Source organism: Physella acuta, unplaced genomic scaffold, assembly GCF_028476545.2.
Source record: "Physella acuta isolate Inbredline_101_S28 unplaced genomic scaffold, ASM2847654v3 ptg000296l, whole genome shotgun sequence".
In the NCBI taxonomy this organism is placed as follows: Eukaryota; Metazoa; Mollusca; class Gastropoda; family Physidae; genus Physella; species Physella acuta.
This window is the reverse complement of record NW_026731815.1, coordinates 231539-245125: the sequence shown is the minus strand read 5'-3', so window position 1 is coordinate 245125 and position 13587 is coordinate 231539. Positions and strand designations below refer to the sequence as shown.

Here is a 13587-nt window from a genome sequence, read left to right as displayed (position 1 = left end):
TACTTAGTGATCGTGTAATCCAACCATTATAATAGTCGAGTCAAAATATTTACGACAACATAAATGAAGTTCGATTTTTAAAAAAAAAGTGTTTTGGACCAACAAAAAATGTAGGCTACATAACGAACATATCGCTTGCGGTGCACATCTTTTTTAAATACCCCTGCGACAAGTTACACACATCTTATGTAAATAACATGATATTATTAAGAAAACCTGGGTTCGTACTAATCTCTAGAAATAAATCTAGCCCCAAAAACTGGATGTGTTCAAGTTTGGAATAAATCGATGCACCGCGTTAACACATGCGTAGGCAGGGGGGGGGGGGGGTGTTGAGTACATTTACAGCTAGGCTGATGAAATTTCATATATAAGTATTATATCAAATTTGTAACTCTGTATCAACTTTTCAGCGATTTCCGTGAACCGGAAGTAAAACTTTTTCACCTTTCAATTTTTCAAATTTCAGATAGATAAATGAAATTTCACGTAGGCCTATAAGTAAAAGATCTAATTCTCTGCCTTCTGTCAAATTTTGAGTAAATTCCGTTGACCGGAAGTAGTGATTTACGCTATTTCCAATTTATGAAAAAACGAATGTGAATTTATAAAGTACCAATAATATTCCGCACTATTATCACATTTTGCTGGACGTTCTCATGGTACGCAATTCTTTTTTCTACGCGATTATATTCTATTTAAAAAAGTTTAAGTAATTAAAAATGGATTAGCAATAATGTCTATATCCCGAGTTGCCATACTCCGTAGTGTTATATAAGAATATTCGAGAAAGTTTAAGGGAGACCACTGCCTTTTTTTTTGCTTAGAGTGATAAATTGTTTTGTTTTGTCGGCCTACATTGTGTGTTTTTTCTTATTTCTTCAGAGTGCTACTTTCAATTTATTTTACAACACAGTTCATAGCGAAGCAATGTTATACAGCTAGTATATATATATATATATATATATATATATATATATATATATATATATATATATATATATATATATATATATAAAAATGCTGGAAAAAATTTGACCCCCCCATGAGACGATCCTGGCTACGCCACTGCATGCAGTATAGATCTATGTATAGAGTATTATAGAGTCTAGTATACATGTTTAGAAAAAAATTCGCTATGTAATATTATATGAAAACATTTTCACTCACGAGTTTTTCGATATGTATGACATGTCGCACGCGTAAATGCGGTGCTGGATGATGTTAGATGATCCGAGGATTATCCACATTCATGAAAACAATTTAAGCTGTTTTAAAATGTAAATAATTTTAAACTGGCTCTATAAAAAGCTTTAATTTTGTTTGGCATCTTGTTATTAACTTGTTTTAGCCGTAACTGTGTCAAATACACTCAAGCTTTAGTAAAGCCCAACAAAAACAGTCCAACCCTGATGGTCAGCAATAAATGGTTTGATCTATTTTTGTAACAATTTAAAAGAAAGAAGTAGTATTTTAAAAGCGCGAAATGCCGATTCACTGTTTTACATTACTCTCAAAAATGCAAAGAGTCGTCACACTTTTTGAACTCCCCGTCGTCACAAAACGAATATTATGGTCGGCTTTGGGCCTCTAAATGGCGTGCCCCCCCCCCCCCCCCCCCCGCATTGCGGGGTCTGGCGGCACTGTAGTTCCGCCCCTGAACAGGACCGATAATATTTTTTGACAACACCTGAATCTGTTTTCATGGTTATTTCCCCTTCGAAACAAATGCAGGGTGAACCATGGTAATGATACTGATAGTGTAAAACCATTCATATTTTCCGTATGGTTATTGGTATAGCAGGTTTACTTTGTCCACTTGTTTTGAAACAGGACCGATAATATTTGTTGACAACACTTAAATATGTTTATATTGTTATTTCCCTTTCATACTTTCAAAACAAATGCAGGGTGAACCAGGGTAATGATACTGATAGTGTAAAGCCATTCACATTTTCCGTGTGTAAGGTTATCAAGCAGATTTACTTTGTCCATTTGTTAGCCGGTTAGTACGTGTTCTCTGTACCATCTTTGTTATTTTAAGTTGTTATCTTGTCAATCGGAACTCCAGGATTTTTAGACACCATTGGAAAAGTGTTTCTTTCAGACATTTGTCTCTGGTGGGGGCGCAATTGAAACTTTGGGTGTGGGGGAGGATGTGCTTAAATTTCCGCGGGGGGGGGGGGGGGGAAGGAGGCGGATGCTGGTTAAAACTATATTTTCTATATAATTTATACATTTTCTCCTATGTTTTGTTTGCGTGTGTGTGTGTAGGGACGGGGGGACGGGGGGGGGGGGGGGGAACTGAGGGCGTTGTTCGTGGCCCGGGGGAGGGATGTGAAGTGTGCTCCCAACCAGTTTGATGATATTGTTTTAGGCTGTTTAACTTCAACGTCGAAATACATCAGTCTTCTGTTGATGTCAGTAGTAGAAAGCGTGTTGTCCCACTTAGACATGAACCACAGATATTTAAATGAGGGATGTCCTGCAGTTCTGACCTAGATCCGTCCCTCCGACTGATGCATACGCCGCAAACGTCTCCAGGTGAATAGAAACTGATCTGGTTTTTTTCCAGTGCCGTTCAGTTCTCTATTGAAACTCCTTCCTATCTGTGTTGGCTTTATTTCTATTTGTTTGCGATCCAAGAGCAATTCGTTTGTTTTGTGAGGGGGGGGGGGGGGGGCCCGAAAAAGTCTCCCTGCGGATATTTTAGCCCACCCCCCCTCCCCTAAAATTTCAAGTGCACCCCCCCCCCCCCCCCGCTCCGGAGAAAAATGTCTGAAAGAAACAATGTACACGTTTTTCAAGGAAGAGTTGGTGATACTGATATCACTACTGAATTTGGAATTAGAATTGGTATTTACCACTGGGCTAGTTAAAAACTAAAAAAATAAACCATGTCCATTTTATTTTGGCCAAACATCGCTTTTTTACATAAAACACACCTTTTATACGTCCCTGACTCCTTAAGCAAGATTTAAGTAAACTTACGTGTAAATAGAGAAACTGTTTAAAAACTTAAACCTTATTTATGATGACTGGCGAATGAAACAATTAACTCCCTTTTCTAAGAATCAACCAGGATTTTACCTGAGTCCCTCGTGTCAGTGTCACGCGTCCAACACCTTTCAAAAACAACATTGAAAACGGTTTGCTGTTTTTAGTGGCAGGATTGGACGAAGAATATTTTCTTAAACACTAAGTTTTCTCAGAAAAAAAGTACAGCATAGTTTTTTTTTACTTTCAATATAAGCCACAGCTGTTTTGGTGCGTAAATGTTCTTTTGAGGGTTCTTCGTAAATAATGTTAGGCCCCCCCCCCTCCTCACTAAGCCCCGCCCATCATCATTCATCAAGGTCATCACAAATAGTCTCCACTCTTGAATGACATCTAAAGTTCTACTCCACTCAAAAGATTTTTTGTTTGTTTACGTTTGTAAGAAACGCATTAAGACTTTGCCAGTGACAGTTCTAAATACCGTAGAAAAGTTAGATTCAGGATACACGGTTAACTCTCAGGGTTTCTTTCTGAATTTTCATCCGAGGCGGGGGTGGGGGGGGGGGGGGAACAAACTTACATATCCGGGGGGTTGGAAGTTAAAGTAAAGTTATATATATTTATTTTCTAGAAATTATATATTTATCTATTTCGTCCGGAGAAGTGGTGGGGGTGGACTAGCTTCGAGAGGAAGGGAGCGAAGATGAGATGCCTGAAAGAAACTGTTTACTGTGTAGGTTAATAGTATAATAGTACACTAAATACAACCAACGTAGTCTACAGTGTCATTAGCTATTGTAAAACAATTCTAATTATAATGACTATAAGCTTGCGAAAGAACTAAACAGTATATTATAAGACATTATTTTTTTTTAAAAAAAAACAACAACACCCATAGATAGTGTAAATAACGGTAAATGTCCTGTATGGTGACAATAGTGACATGTGACCCAGTACGCATGACCTAACGGAGAGTTTGTTGACACAACTGCTCGGTCACGCACTGGATGACATCTACATCCGGTACACACATCCTGTCTGTCTGACCTGTAAGTGGAGCTAAGTAGGTCAATCCTTGGCTAGTCTGTTGTTGTTCATTGGACTGTTTTCCAGGGAAAGTGAGGGGTGGGGGACGACGAAGACACACGGTTAAAGTGTATATTTTCTATAAAAAAATTGTCTTCTATTTCGTCCGGGATGGAGATGTGGCTATGAACCTCGGGGGAGGGGACAGTGCCTCCCGGTAAGAGATGCCTGGGAGAAACACTTGCAACACGGCAGGGTCTATTAGGTCTATTACAGGAAAGGTAAAGCAAACAGGTCACAGTACAGAGAATCAAGGGGTGGGTTGAGGGATCTTAGCGCCTCACTTAAAAAAAAAAAAAAAAAAAAAAAAACAATAACAAAAAAACAACAACAATAATTAGAAATTTTTTTTTAAACGCACAACTATAAACATAGAACTTTTTTATTTTATAGATTTTCTTCTTATGATTTTAAAAATACAAAGTGTTCAGCTCTTAATACTTATTTAAAATGAATGCCTATGATGGATCTCGGGCGGCTAGTGGAGGCCTAACAAACAGACAAACAAACAAAACAAAGAAATAAACAGCCAATGCGAATTAAACAATACCTGATAATACATTGTTGTAAATAAAACCCTTAAACCAAGAACATCACCTAGTTAATGAAAAACAAAGTTAACGCAAACACACATACAAACAGTGGATGCATACATATTTAAATACTCGCGTACGCGCGCACATACATACACATATCAAAACACCTGATCAGACACACACACCCTCCTAACATTAAAATTAATTGTACCTAACCCGTTGTAACACCAGGCCGGGTGTCACTTGATGCGGCACCTCATGGTGTCACCCCCCCTCCCCCCGGAAAAAATTACACACACATACACAGACACACACAGACACACACACAAATATATATATATATATATATATATATATATATATATATATATATATATATATATATATATATATATATATATATATATATATATTATAATATATATACAGTCTACATAGGCCTATATATAGTTCCAATTGGTGCCTGTTCACTCCCATTTTGCCTAATAGCGTCAATTTGTACGCACATTATATTAATCCAACAAATTAACTTTTGCAATTGGTGTCTCCCCCCCCCCCCCCTCCCGGGTGATAGATATAAAGTTTATAGTAAAGATGTTTATAGTCAGTTATTAACTCATGTGGATTAACTCTAATTAGTGACAAAAAGTGCATTTCTTCTATATATTTATCAGCTTTCTCCATGATTTTACCCGCAAAATGGTGTCACCCGGTGCGGTCCGCACCCCCCGCTCCTTCCTCGCGACGCCGCTGACCACTCACTGACCATTAGTCATTTTGTTCTGTTTAGCATCAGCTAACACATTGTCACATAACACATCCGTTTAATTTTACCCTTCGCAACTTGACTGTGTCCGCATTACGTCCACCGTGATACAGGATATCATAGAAACAGGTCAATCCCTTTCCGGTTTAGAAACGTATAAAACTAGAACCACTCAGTTAACAAAATAAGAAACAAGATTTCACTAGTTTATCCAGTCGATTCACATCGGACCTGCTACCTGTATAATAAATTAATGAAAATGTCCATTACACTGAGTGCGTTACTGGTCGTTGCCATAGCAACCGTGGAGACATTCGCCTACGTCAACGACTGGGACCAGCCGTTTGATTTCAGATGTCCGTCTGGTCAGGCCATCAGCTACATCTCTAGTATCCATAGCAACCGTCACGAGGACAGGAGGTGGGAGTTTTTGTGTCGGAGTGTGGGAGCTACACACTCTTGTGAAGACAGCGGTAAGAAATAATTAGCTCTAAGTTATCTAATTGCTAATTAAAACGTTAATTTAGGTTTACACTCTTGTGAAGACAGCGGTAAGAAATAATTAGTTCTAAATTATCTAAAAAAAAAATGCTAATTAAAACTAAGCTTAGTTTATCTTGTCAATAAAATAGGTACGCTAAGAACTTTTAAAAGACTTCCAAAATTTGAACTAAGTTAAGACCTGACAAGTTTCAGGTTTAAAAAAAAAACTTTTAACTCTTTACGCATTAAAAAAAAATGGCCAGTATTAAAAGAGGCCTCCTTGCCTACCAATGAATGTTACTGTTTTAAAATAAAAATGTAAGTTGGTATGAAGGACTTTTGAAACACGCTTGTACCGTTTTACAATTTTTTGCCCGCGGTGTCAACATCTAAAAGGCGATTATATAGTTTAAAAAAAAATCCTATTGAATGTTATTAAAAAAGATGTTAGCATAAACTTGGTGATAATGTTAATTTTGTATCAGTTTTGTAAAAAATTAGATGTATTTTTTTTATTATTCACATTTTATGTGATTAGACAAATAATTGTAAACATCAGAAGCTTTGGGTTTCAAACAAACTTTCCTTAACAAGGTAACGCTGACTTTCAATATAAACAGATATTTACCAAAAGTAAAGTTGGGTTTCCAGTGCAAAATTAATGACGGTCATGGGAAATCAATATTATAATTTCGAATGTGATATGACTTAGTTTTAAAAAATGTGTTGATTTTTTTAGAAATAATTTTTTGTTAACTACACAAAATACGTAAGAAGGAATGTTTTTTTTTTTTTTTTTTTTTTTACACGAATTGGACTTATGCGAGTGTTGTTGATAGAAACATACTTTAATATAACAATTTGAACATTCCAGGTTACGTGAACGACTTTGACCAAGCACTGGCCTACACATGTCCAGGTGACAAAGTCATGACAGGCGTGGCCAGTTACCATAACAACCGTCACGAAGACCGCCGGTTCAGATTCCAGTGCTGCAACATCTCCGGCAAAACGCCGCGCAACTGCTACGTCACCGGTGACGTCAACACCTGGGATGGCAAGCTGACCTTGAACGTGGCGGAGGGCAGCGTGGTCAAGGGCGCTTTCAGTCACCATAACAACCGTCGGGAAGACAGACTTTGGAGATACAGCATCTGTAGTATTTAAAAAACGATGTGTTGTGAAGATAGAGCATCTGTAGCATTTAGATTTAAGGCGCGTTTGCTCTCTGAGAACTTTGTAAATGTCCGGATGTATTTTATGTTTATTTTACGTTATACTTTATAACTACAAATATAACGCTCAGGAACCAAACGGAATAAATACAGTTATACTTTTAAAACTATGTAGGCCTATTTGTTTTTATTTATTAATTTATAAAGAAATTTTAAAATACGTTTTAAAACTTTAAAATTTCAAATACATATTTTATTGCTTGTAAACTATTGAGTCCCTGAGTCAATCCAGCTCTGTTGGGTACCCGACTTATGTTAAAGAACAAAAGGCAGCTGGGAAAAGTTCTGACCACACTGCCTCCCCCTTTATAAAATGTCATTGAAATAGATGGACTCTACTTCCTCTACCTCATATGCGTTGGTTGGGCAAGAACGGGATTGATGAGTCGGAATTCGACAAAGACAACTTATTAGTATCAAACAGACAACCATTTTTCTGACAACTTACACGAATAATAAAACAAAGGTTAAACATTGGCAGACATAGGTACACATTTTTGAACCACACTTGATCAGGTTTTGTACATACAGTAATACCTGTGTTTTTTAACTTATTTATATACACATTTTCAAAATACATAAATCATCATCTTTTCCTTTTTGTGCCCAAGACATATGGGGCCGCCACAGGGAGCTCCCTCCACTTTCGTCGGTCTCCGTCAATTTTCCTGGCAGTCCCCCATGACAGTCCTGCCTCTGCCAGCTGCTTCCCCGCCGTGCACCTCCACGTCTCCCTTGGTCTTCTCTGCTTTCATTTTCCTCCGGTTTTATTCTCAACGGCTCTCTCTACTGAGAAACCACGGAAGGGTCTTATTCTAATTAATCCTATCGTTGAGATTATATTCATGGGGTGAATTCATGTCCCATTGTTGATGGGATGCAAAATTTTCATTTACTTAAGAACCTTGTAATGGCGGTAACAACTACTCAACACTTAAATTATAAATATTAATTTAACTTTACAAAAACTAATGTGTTGTGGTTACAAACTAAAACAAAGTTTTTCCATAGTAATCAAATAAATATATAATGTGTACACCCATTTTCTTTATATCAATAAGTTTTAATTAATTATAATACATTATTTGTAAAAATGCTAAACACTATAGTGACAAAGTCACTTAATTATTTTACGCATTTTAAATTTAATCTTTGATTTTTATTTGCCTTCCTTGAAAATTAAAATTTACAAAGGAGAGTAATAAATTGTTTTACTATCCCAATACATATTTTTAAATTAATAGGAAAATTATGTTACTATAGAATACATATTTCGGAACAGATAGTAACATGCGTTACCATCACAACACGTATATAAAACGCTAAACGGAGAAACATCAATTTTTTGGGAAAGAGAGAAATGTACTGATCTTTAATTTTTAATTACGTCAGTGAGTTAATGAAACAAGCATTGCTAAAGGCCTCATGCCTTACTCTGAAATCCCTACAGAAAGACCACTCCAAAATCAAACAACTGCTGCCTGCCTTGTAGTTTGTTCTTGGCTGGACAAAGGCCAGGGAAGCAAATAAATAAAGAAAAGCAGACTGAAATATTTTGTCGCATAACAAGTGGCATGCGTTACTTAATTGTGATCGAAGAAGAAGACTACATTATTAAACTATATGAAAAATATACATTATCCTATTTAATATAACTCCACAGCATATTATCAGATAGCATAACGCTAAACCATCCACAGCATATTATCAGATAACATAACTCTACACCAGCCATTACATATCATACAACATAACTCTACACCATCCACCACATATCAGATAACATAACTCTACACCATCCACCACATATCAGATAACAAAACTCTACACCATCCACAACATACTATCAGATAACATAACTCTACACCAGCCACCACATATCAGATAACATAACTCTACACCATCCACCACATATCAGATAACAAAACTCTACACCATCCACAACATACTATCAGATAACATAACTCTACACCAGCCACCACATATCAGATAACATAACATTACACCATCCACCACATATTATCAGATAACATAACATTACACCAGCCACCACATGTCAGATAACATAACTTTACACCATCCACAACATATTATCAGATAACATAACATTACACCAGCCACCACATGTCAGATAACATAACTTTACACCATCCACAACATATTATCAGATAACATTACACCATCCGCTACATAAAGCCTCTACAAACTAGATAGAGACTACTAACAAGACGATCCCAACATATTGGATCCTGAAAGAATACATTTAACGGAGCCATGAGACAGCAACTCACATTGATCATTAACGTCAAGCTTTGCCTGTACCGCTAAATCTTAGAATAGTTTGTGTCCCTCATGCAAAAGTTATGTACAATAACAAATGACATATTATCACCATCAGATTTAAGATTCAACTATTTAAAAGGATAATTTAAGATTAAAACTCTAAGTATTTAATAAATAATTGGAAGCTAGAGTTTACTTAAATTTCTCAACAAAGACTAATAGTTACATACATTATGTATTAACAATATTATAATTGTAATATTTGATAAAAAAAAGTACATGACGAGTTTTCTTTTTTATGTTTATTATTTTTAACAATTTAATTATTCTATAAAGTTGTTTCTCTTGTTTTTTTAATGATTTGTATAGGGGAAGTAATGCAGTAAGAAAGGGGTGCAAAAACAGATCGTGTTGTCTCTATTGGGCAAAAATAAAATATTATTTAATTAAGTTTGTATGATTGCACTTGAAAGCCTACAGCCGTGTGTAACGAAGTAACCTTTTCTGCGAAGACACGCAGTGGCGTATCATCATATGGTAGAGAGAAACAACTTTTAAACAAAGAAAAAGAATAAACATACACCCTGTGTTAATACATTGCGTATTTTTACTGTTGATTTATTTGTAAGTGTTTAAAGGTTGATCTACACAACCACCCCATAAAATAATTCATATTCATTCTTGCGAAAAAGCGTCCCTATCTATTATGGGTAAAGTTGAAGGGCGTTTTTATGCTGTAACTGTAATTGATTCTTTAAGGTATTTTTTTTACCTCGTTGCACAATCAACAGCTTATTCAGTACGTAAAGCTTTGTAAAATACAATTTTCTCAACATCAACTTTAGTAAAGCCTCTACGAATTGCCTTTTTAATTTTAATATAGGTCAGAGCCGGTAGAATAAAAAAACAACAACGTTAAATGCACAATAAATATAGATTTTATCCAACACATAATTTAACGATTTGATGTTAATGATTTAGTTTTTAAACTAATTGATTTATAATTATATCAAACTAATCAATTCGTTTCAAAACTAAATCATTAACATCAAATCAGTAAAATATGTGTTTTATAATTATATCAAACTAAACTCGTGCAAAAGATGAAATGCTACCCTACGACAGATGGTCATATTTGTTAGAACTTTGGCGGGGATGTGAAATTGTGACTGTGTCGTAGTTCAGGAATATCCAATATTATATTGACTATGTATTAATTTTCTTTTGGCTGTAAACCCAAAATTTAAAGATATCTATATAATCTATATATATAATTCTCTTCTGGGATCAGTTAGAAAACAAGCTGCAAGCGCCTCCTTGCAGTCCCCTCTCTTTCTCTCTATCACTATCACTACAACCCCCCACCCCACCCCAACATTTTCTGGTGAGCGGTGTTCACTCTAAATTTTTACAAAGCTAAATGTTTACAAATCGAAGAGCCGTACAGCCGGGTTTCTATTAGGGGCAGATAATTTAGTTCGATTTTAAACTTACAGGAGGTAACTAAGAAATAACTAAGAGGAGGCTGCTTTCACGGGGGGGGGGGGGGGGGGGGGTGTAGGGTCGGGGTTTCGGGGTTAGGGGTTACAAATTATGAATTACTGAAAAGTAGAAGATAAAACAACTAAATAGCGGCGTATGATACGCTGCGGGTCGGCTCGTATATCTATCTATATATATAACTAGGCATACTGCCTAGCTTCGCTTAGGTTTTCAAAAAAATTGAGAAATTGAATGATTAATTAGTAAGTGATTGGCTGCTTTGTTAAATGCTTAGGGCCTAAATTTATACAGTGGAGTAATGTTTTCTTTCACGAATATTGATTGAATATTCGCAAACTTATTACTCGCGCGGTTATTAGAACTGCAAGGGGTTTCTTAATAGTATCAATCTAATATTATAATAAATTACTTTCGCAATAATTTTTACAATATCAGTACAATGCAAAACTTAATTTGTAACAAAATATTTATTTAAAACAATGCTATACTTTATGATTTTTGTTTTTTTCTTTAAAAGAGATTACGAAATATTTAAAAATTATTACATTAAAAAGTTACCTCCCCTGTTAATAGACCAAATGACCAAATCTCGTATAATGAGGATTTCACTCGCGGTCTTTTTTCGCCCTCTTGGAAGGCTTTAAGTGTGACCAACAGTTATTCCATACGGCGTAGTCATCTTTATAGGTGTATACAAAAAATTAGCCAGATGTAAAGACGGTAAGTGCCCTAAAATTCGTTTTGAAATCACCCTCTGTTTTCCCCATAAAATACAAAGATTATATAGAGAAATAAGGCTGGTCAGTTTTGACACATTTAACGAATTTTCTTGGACATGGCGAGTTTTTTGTGACACCCCGAGGCGTTCTCCTACCACCTCACAAAATTTCAAGGGGGTCGTCGGAGGAAATTTTTTTTCGAAATAGAGCTCATATAAAGAGAATTTCACTCGCGGTCACTTTTTAGCCCTCGTCGAGGGCTTTGAGTGAAACCGACAGTTTTCCCTAAAGGTCAAGCCATTTACCTAAGAGCATGCAAAACATTAGCCAGATGTATAGACGGTAAGTGCCCTCAAATCCGTTTTGAAATCACCCTCTGTTTTTCCCATAAAATACAAAGATTATATAGGGAAATACGACTGGTCAGTTTTGACCCATTTAACGAATTTTCCCGGACATGGCGAGTTTTTTGAAACACCCCAAGGCGTTCTCCTACCACCTCACAAAATTTCAAGGGGGGTCGTCGGAGGAAATTTTTTTTCGTAATAGAGCTCATATGAAGAGAATTTCACTCGCGGTCACTTTTTAGCCCTCGTCGAGGGCTTTGAGTGAAACCGACAGTTTTCCCTAAAGGTCAAGCCATTTACCTAAGAGCATGCAAAACATTAGCCAGATGTATAGACGGTAAGTGCCCTCAAATCCGTTTTGAAATCACCCTCTGTTTTTCCCATAAAATACAAAGATTATATAGGGAAATACGACTGGTCAGTTTTGACCCATTTAACGAATTTTCCCGGACATGGCGAGTTTTTTGGGACACCCCAAGGCGTTCTCCTACCACCTCACAAAATTTCAAGGGGGGTCGTCGGAGGAAAATTTTTTTCGTAATAGAGCTCATATAAAGAGAATTTCACTCGCGTTCACTTTTTAGCCCTCGTCGAGGGCTTTGATTGAAACCGACAGTTTTCCCTAAAGGTCAAGCCATTTACCTAAGAGCTTGCAAAAAATTAGCCAGATGTAAAGATGGTAAGTGCCCTCAAATCCGTTTTGAAATCACCCTCTGTTTTTCCCATAAAATACAAAGATTATATAGGGAAATACGACTGGTCAGTTTTGACCCATTTAACGAATTTTCCCGGACATGGCGAGTTTTTTGGGACACCCCAAGGCGTTCTCCTACCACCTCACAAAATTTCAAGAGGTGTCGTCGGAGGAAATTTTTTTTCGAAATAGAGCTCATATAAAGAGAATTTCACTCGCGGTCACTTTTTAGCCCTCGTCGAGGGCTTTGAGTGAAACCGACAGTTTTCCCTAAAGGTCAAGCCATTTACCTAAGAGCATGCAAAACATTAGCCAGATGTATAGACGGTAAGTGCCCTCAAATCCGTTTTGAAATCACCCTCTGTTTTTCCCATAAAATACAAAGATTATATAGGGAAATACGACTGGTCAGTTTTGACCCATTTAACGAATTTTCCCGGACATGGCGAGTTTTTTGGGACACCCCAAGGCGTTCTCCTACCACCACACAAAATTTCAAGGGGGGTCGTCGGAGGAAAATTTTTTTCGTAATAGAGCTCATATAAAGATAATTTCACTCGCGGTCACTTTTTAGCCCTCGTCGAGGGCTTTGATTGAAACCGACAGTTTTCCCTAAAGGTCAAGCCATTTACCTAAGAGCATGCAAAAAATTAGCCAGATGTAAAGATGGTAAGTGCCCTCAAATCCGTTTTGAAATCACCCTCTGTTTTTCCCATAAAATATAAAGATTATATAGGGAAATACGACTGGTCAGTTTTGACCCATTTAACGAATTTTCCCGGACATGGCGAGTTTTTTGTGACACCCCAAGGCGTTCTCCTACCACCTCACAAAATTTCAAGGGGGGTCGTCGGAGGAAATTTTTTTTCGTAATAGAGCTCATATGAAAAGAATTTCACTCGCGGTCACTTTTTAGCCCTCGTCGAAGGCTTTGAGTG

At 36.7% G+C, this 13587-nt stretch overlaps 1 protein-coding gene across 1 annotated transcript; it reads left to right on the top strand.

The window, feature by feature from the left end:
- The first annotated feature begins 5554 nt into the window (after positions 1-5554).
- Positions 5555-7213, top strand: LOC131939817 (dermatopontin). The gene is made up of 2 exons (XM_059298346.1): positions 5555-5858; positions 6743-7213. Exons 1-2 carry the CDS (start codon positions 5639-5641, stop codon positions 7033-7035), a joined length of 513 nt encoding a protein of 170 aa, XP_059154329.1. The 5' UTR covers positions 5555-5638; the 3' UTR covers positions 7036-7213.
- Positions 7214-13587: the final 6374 nt, after the last annotated feature.

What these genes read in the sequence shown, in the direction of transcription:
- LOC131939817 (XM_059298346.1), top strand. Translation starts at nt 5,639, where the DNA reads ATGAAAATGTCCATTACACTGAGTGCGTTACTGGTCGTTGCCATAGCA. An exon ending in ACACTCTTGTGAAGACAGCG is followed by an intron (nt 5,859 to 6,742) that starts GTAAGAAATAAT and finishes TGAACATTCCAG; the next exon opens with GTTACGTGAACGACTTTGAC.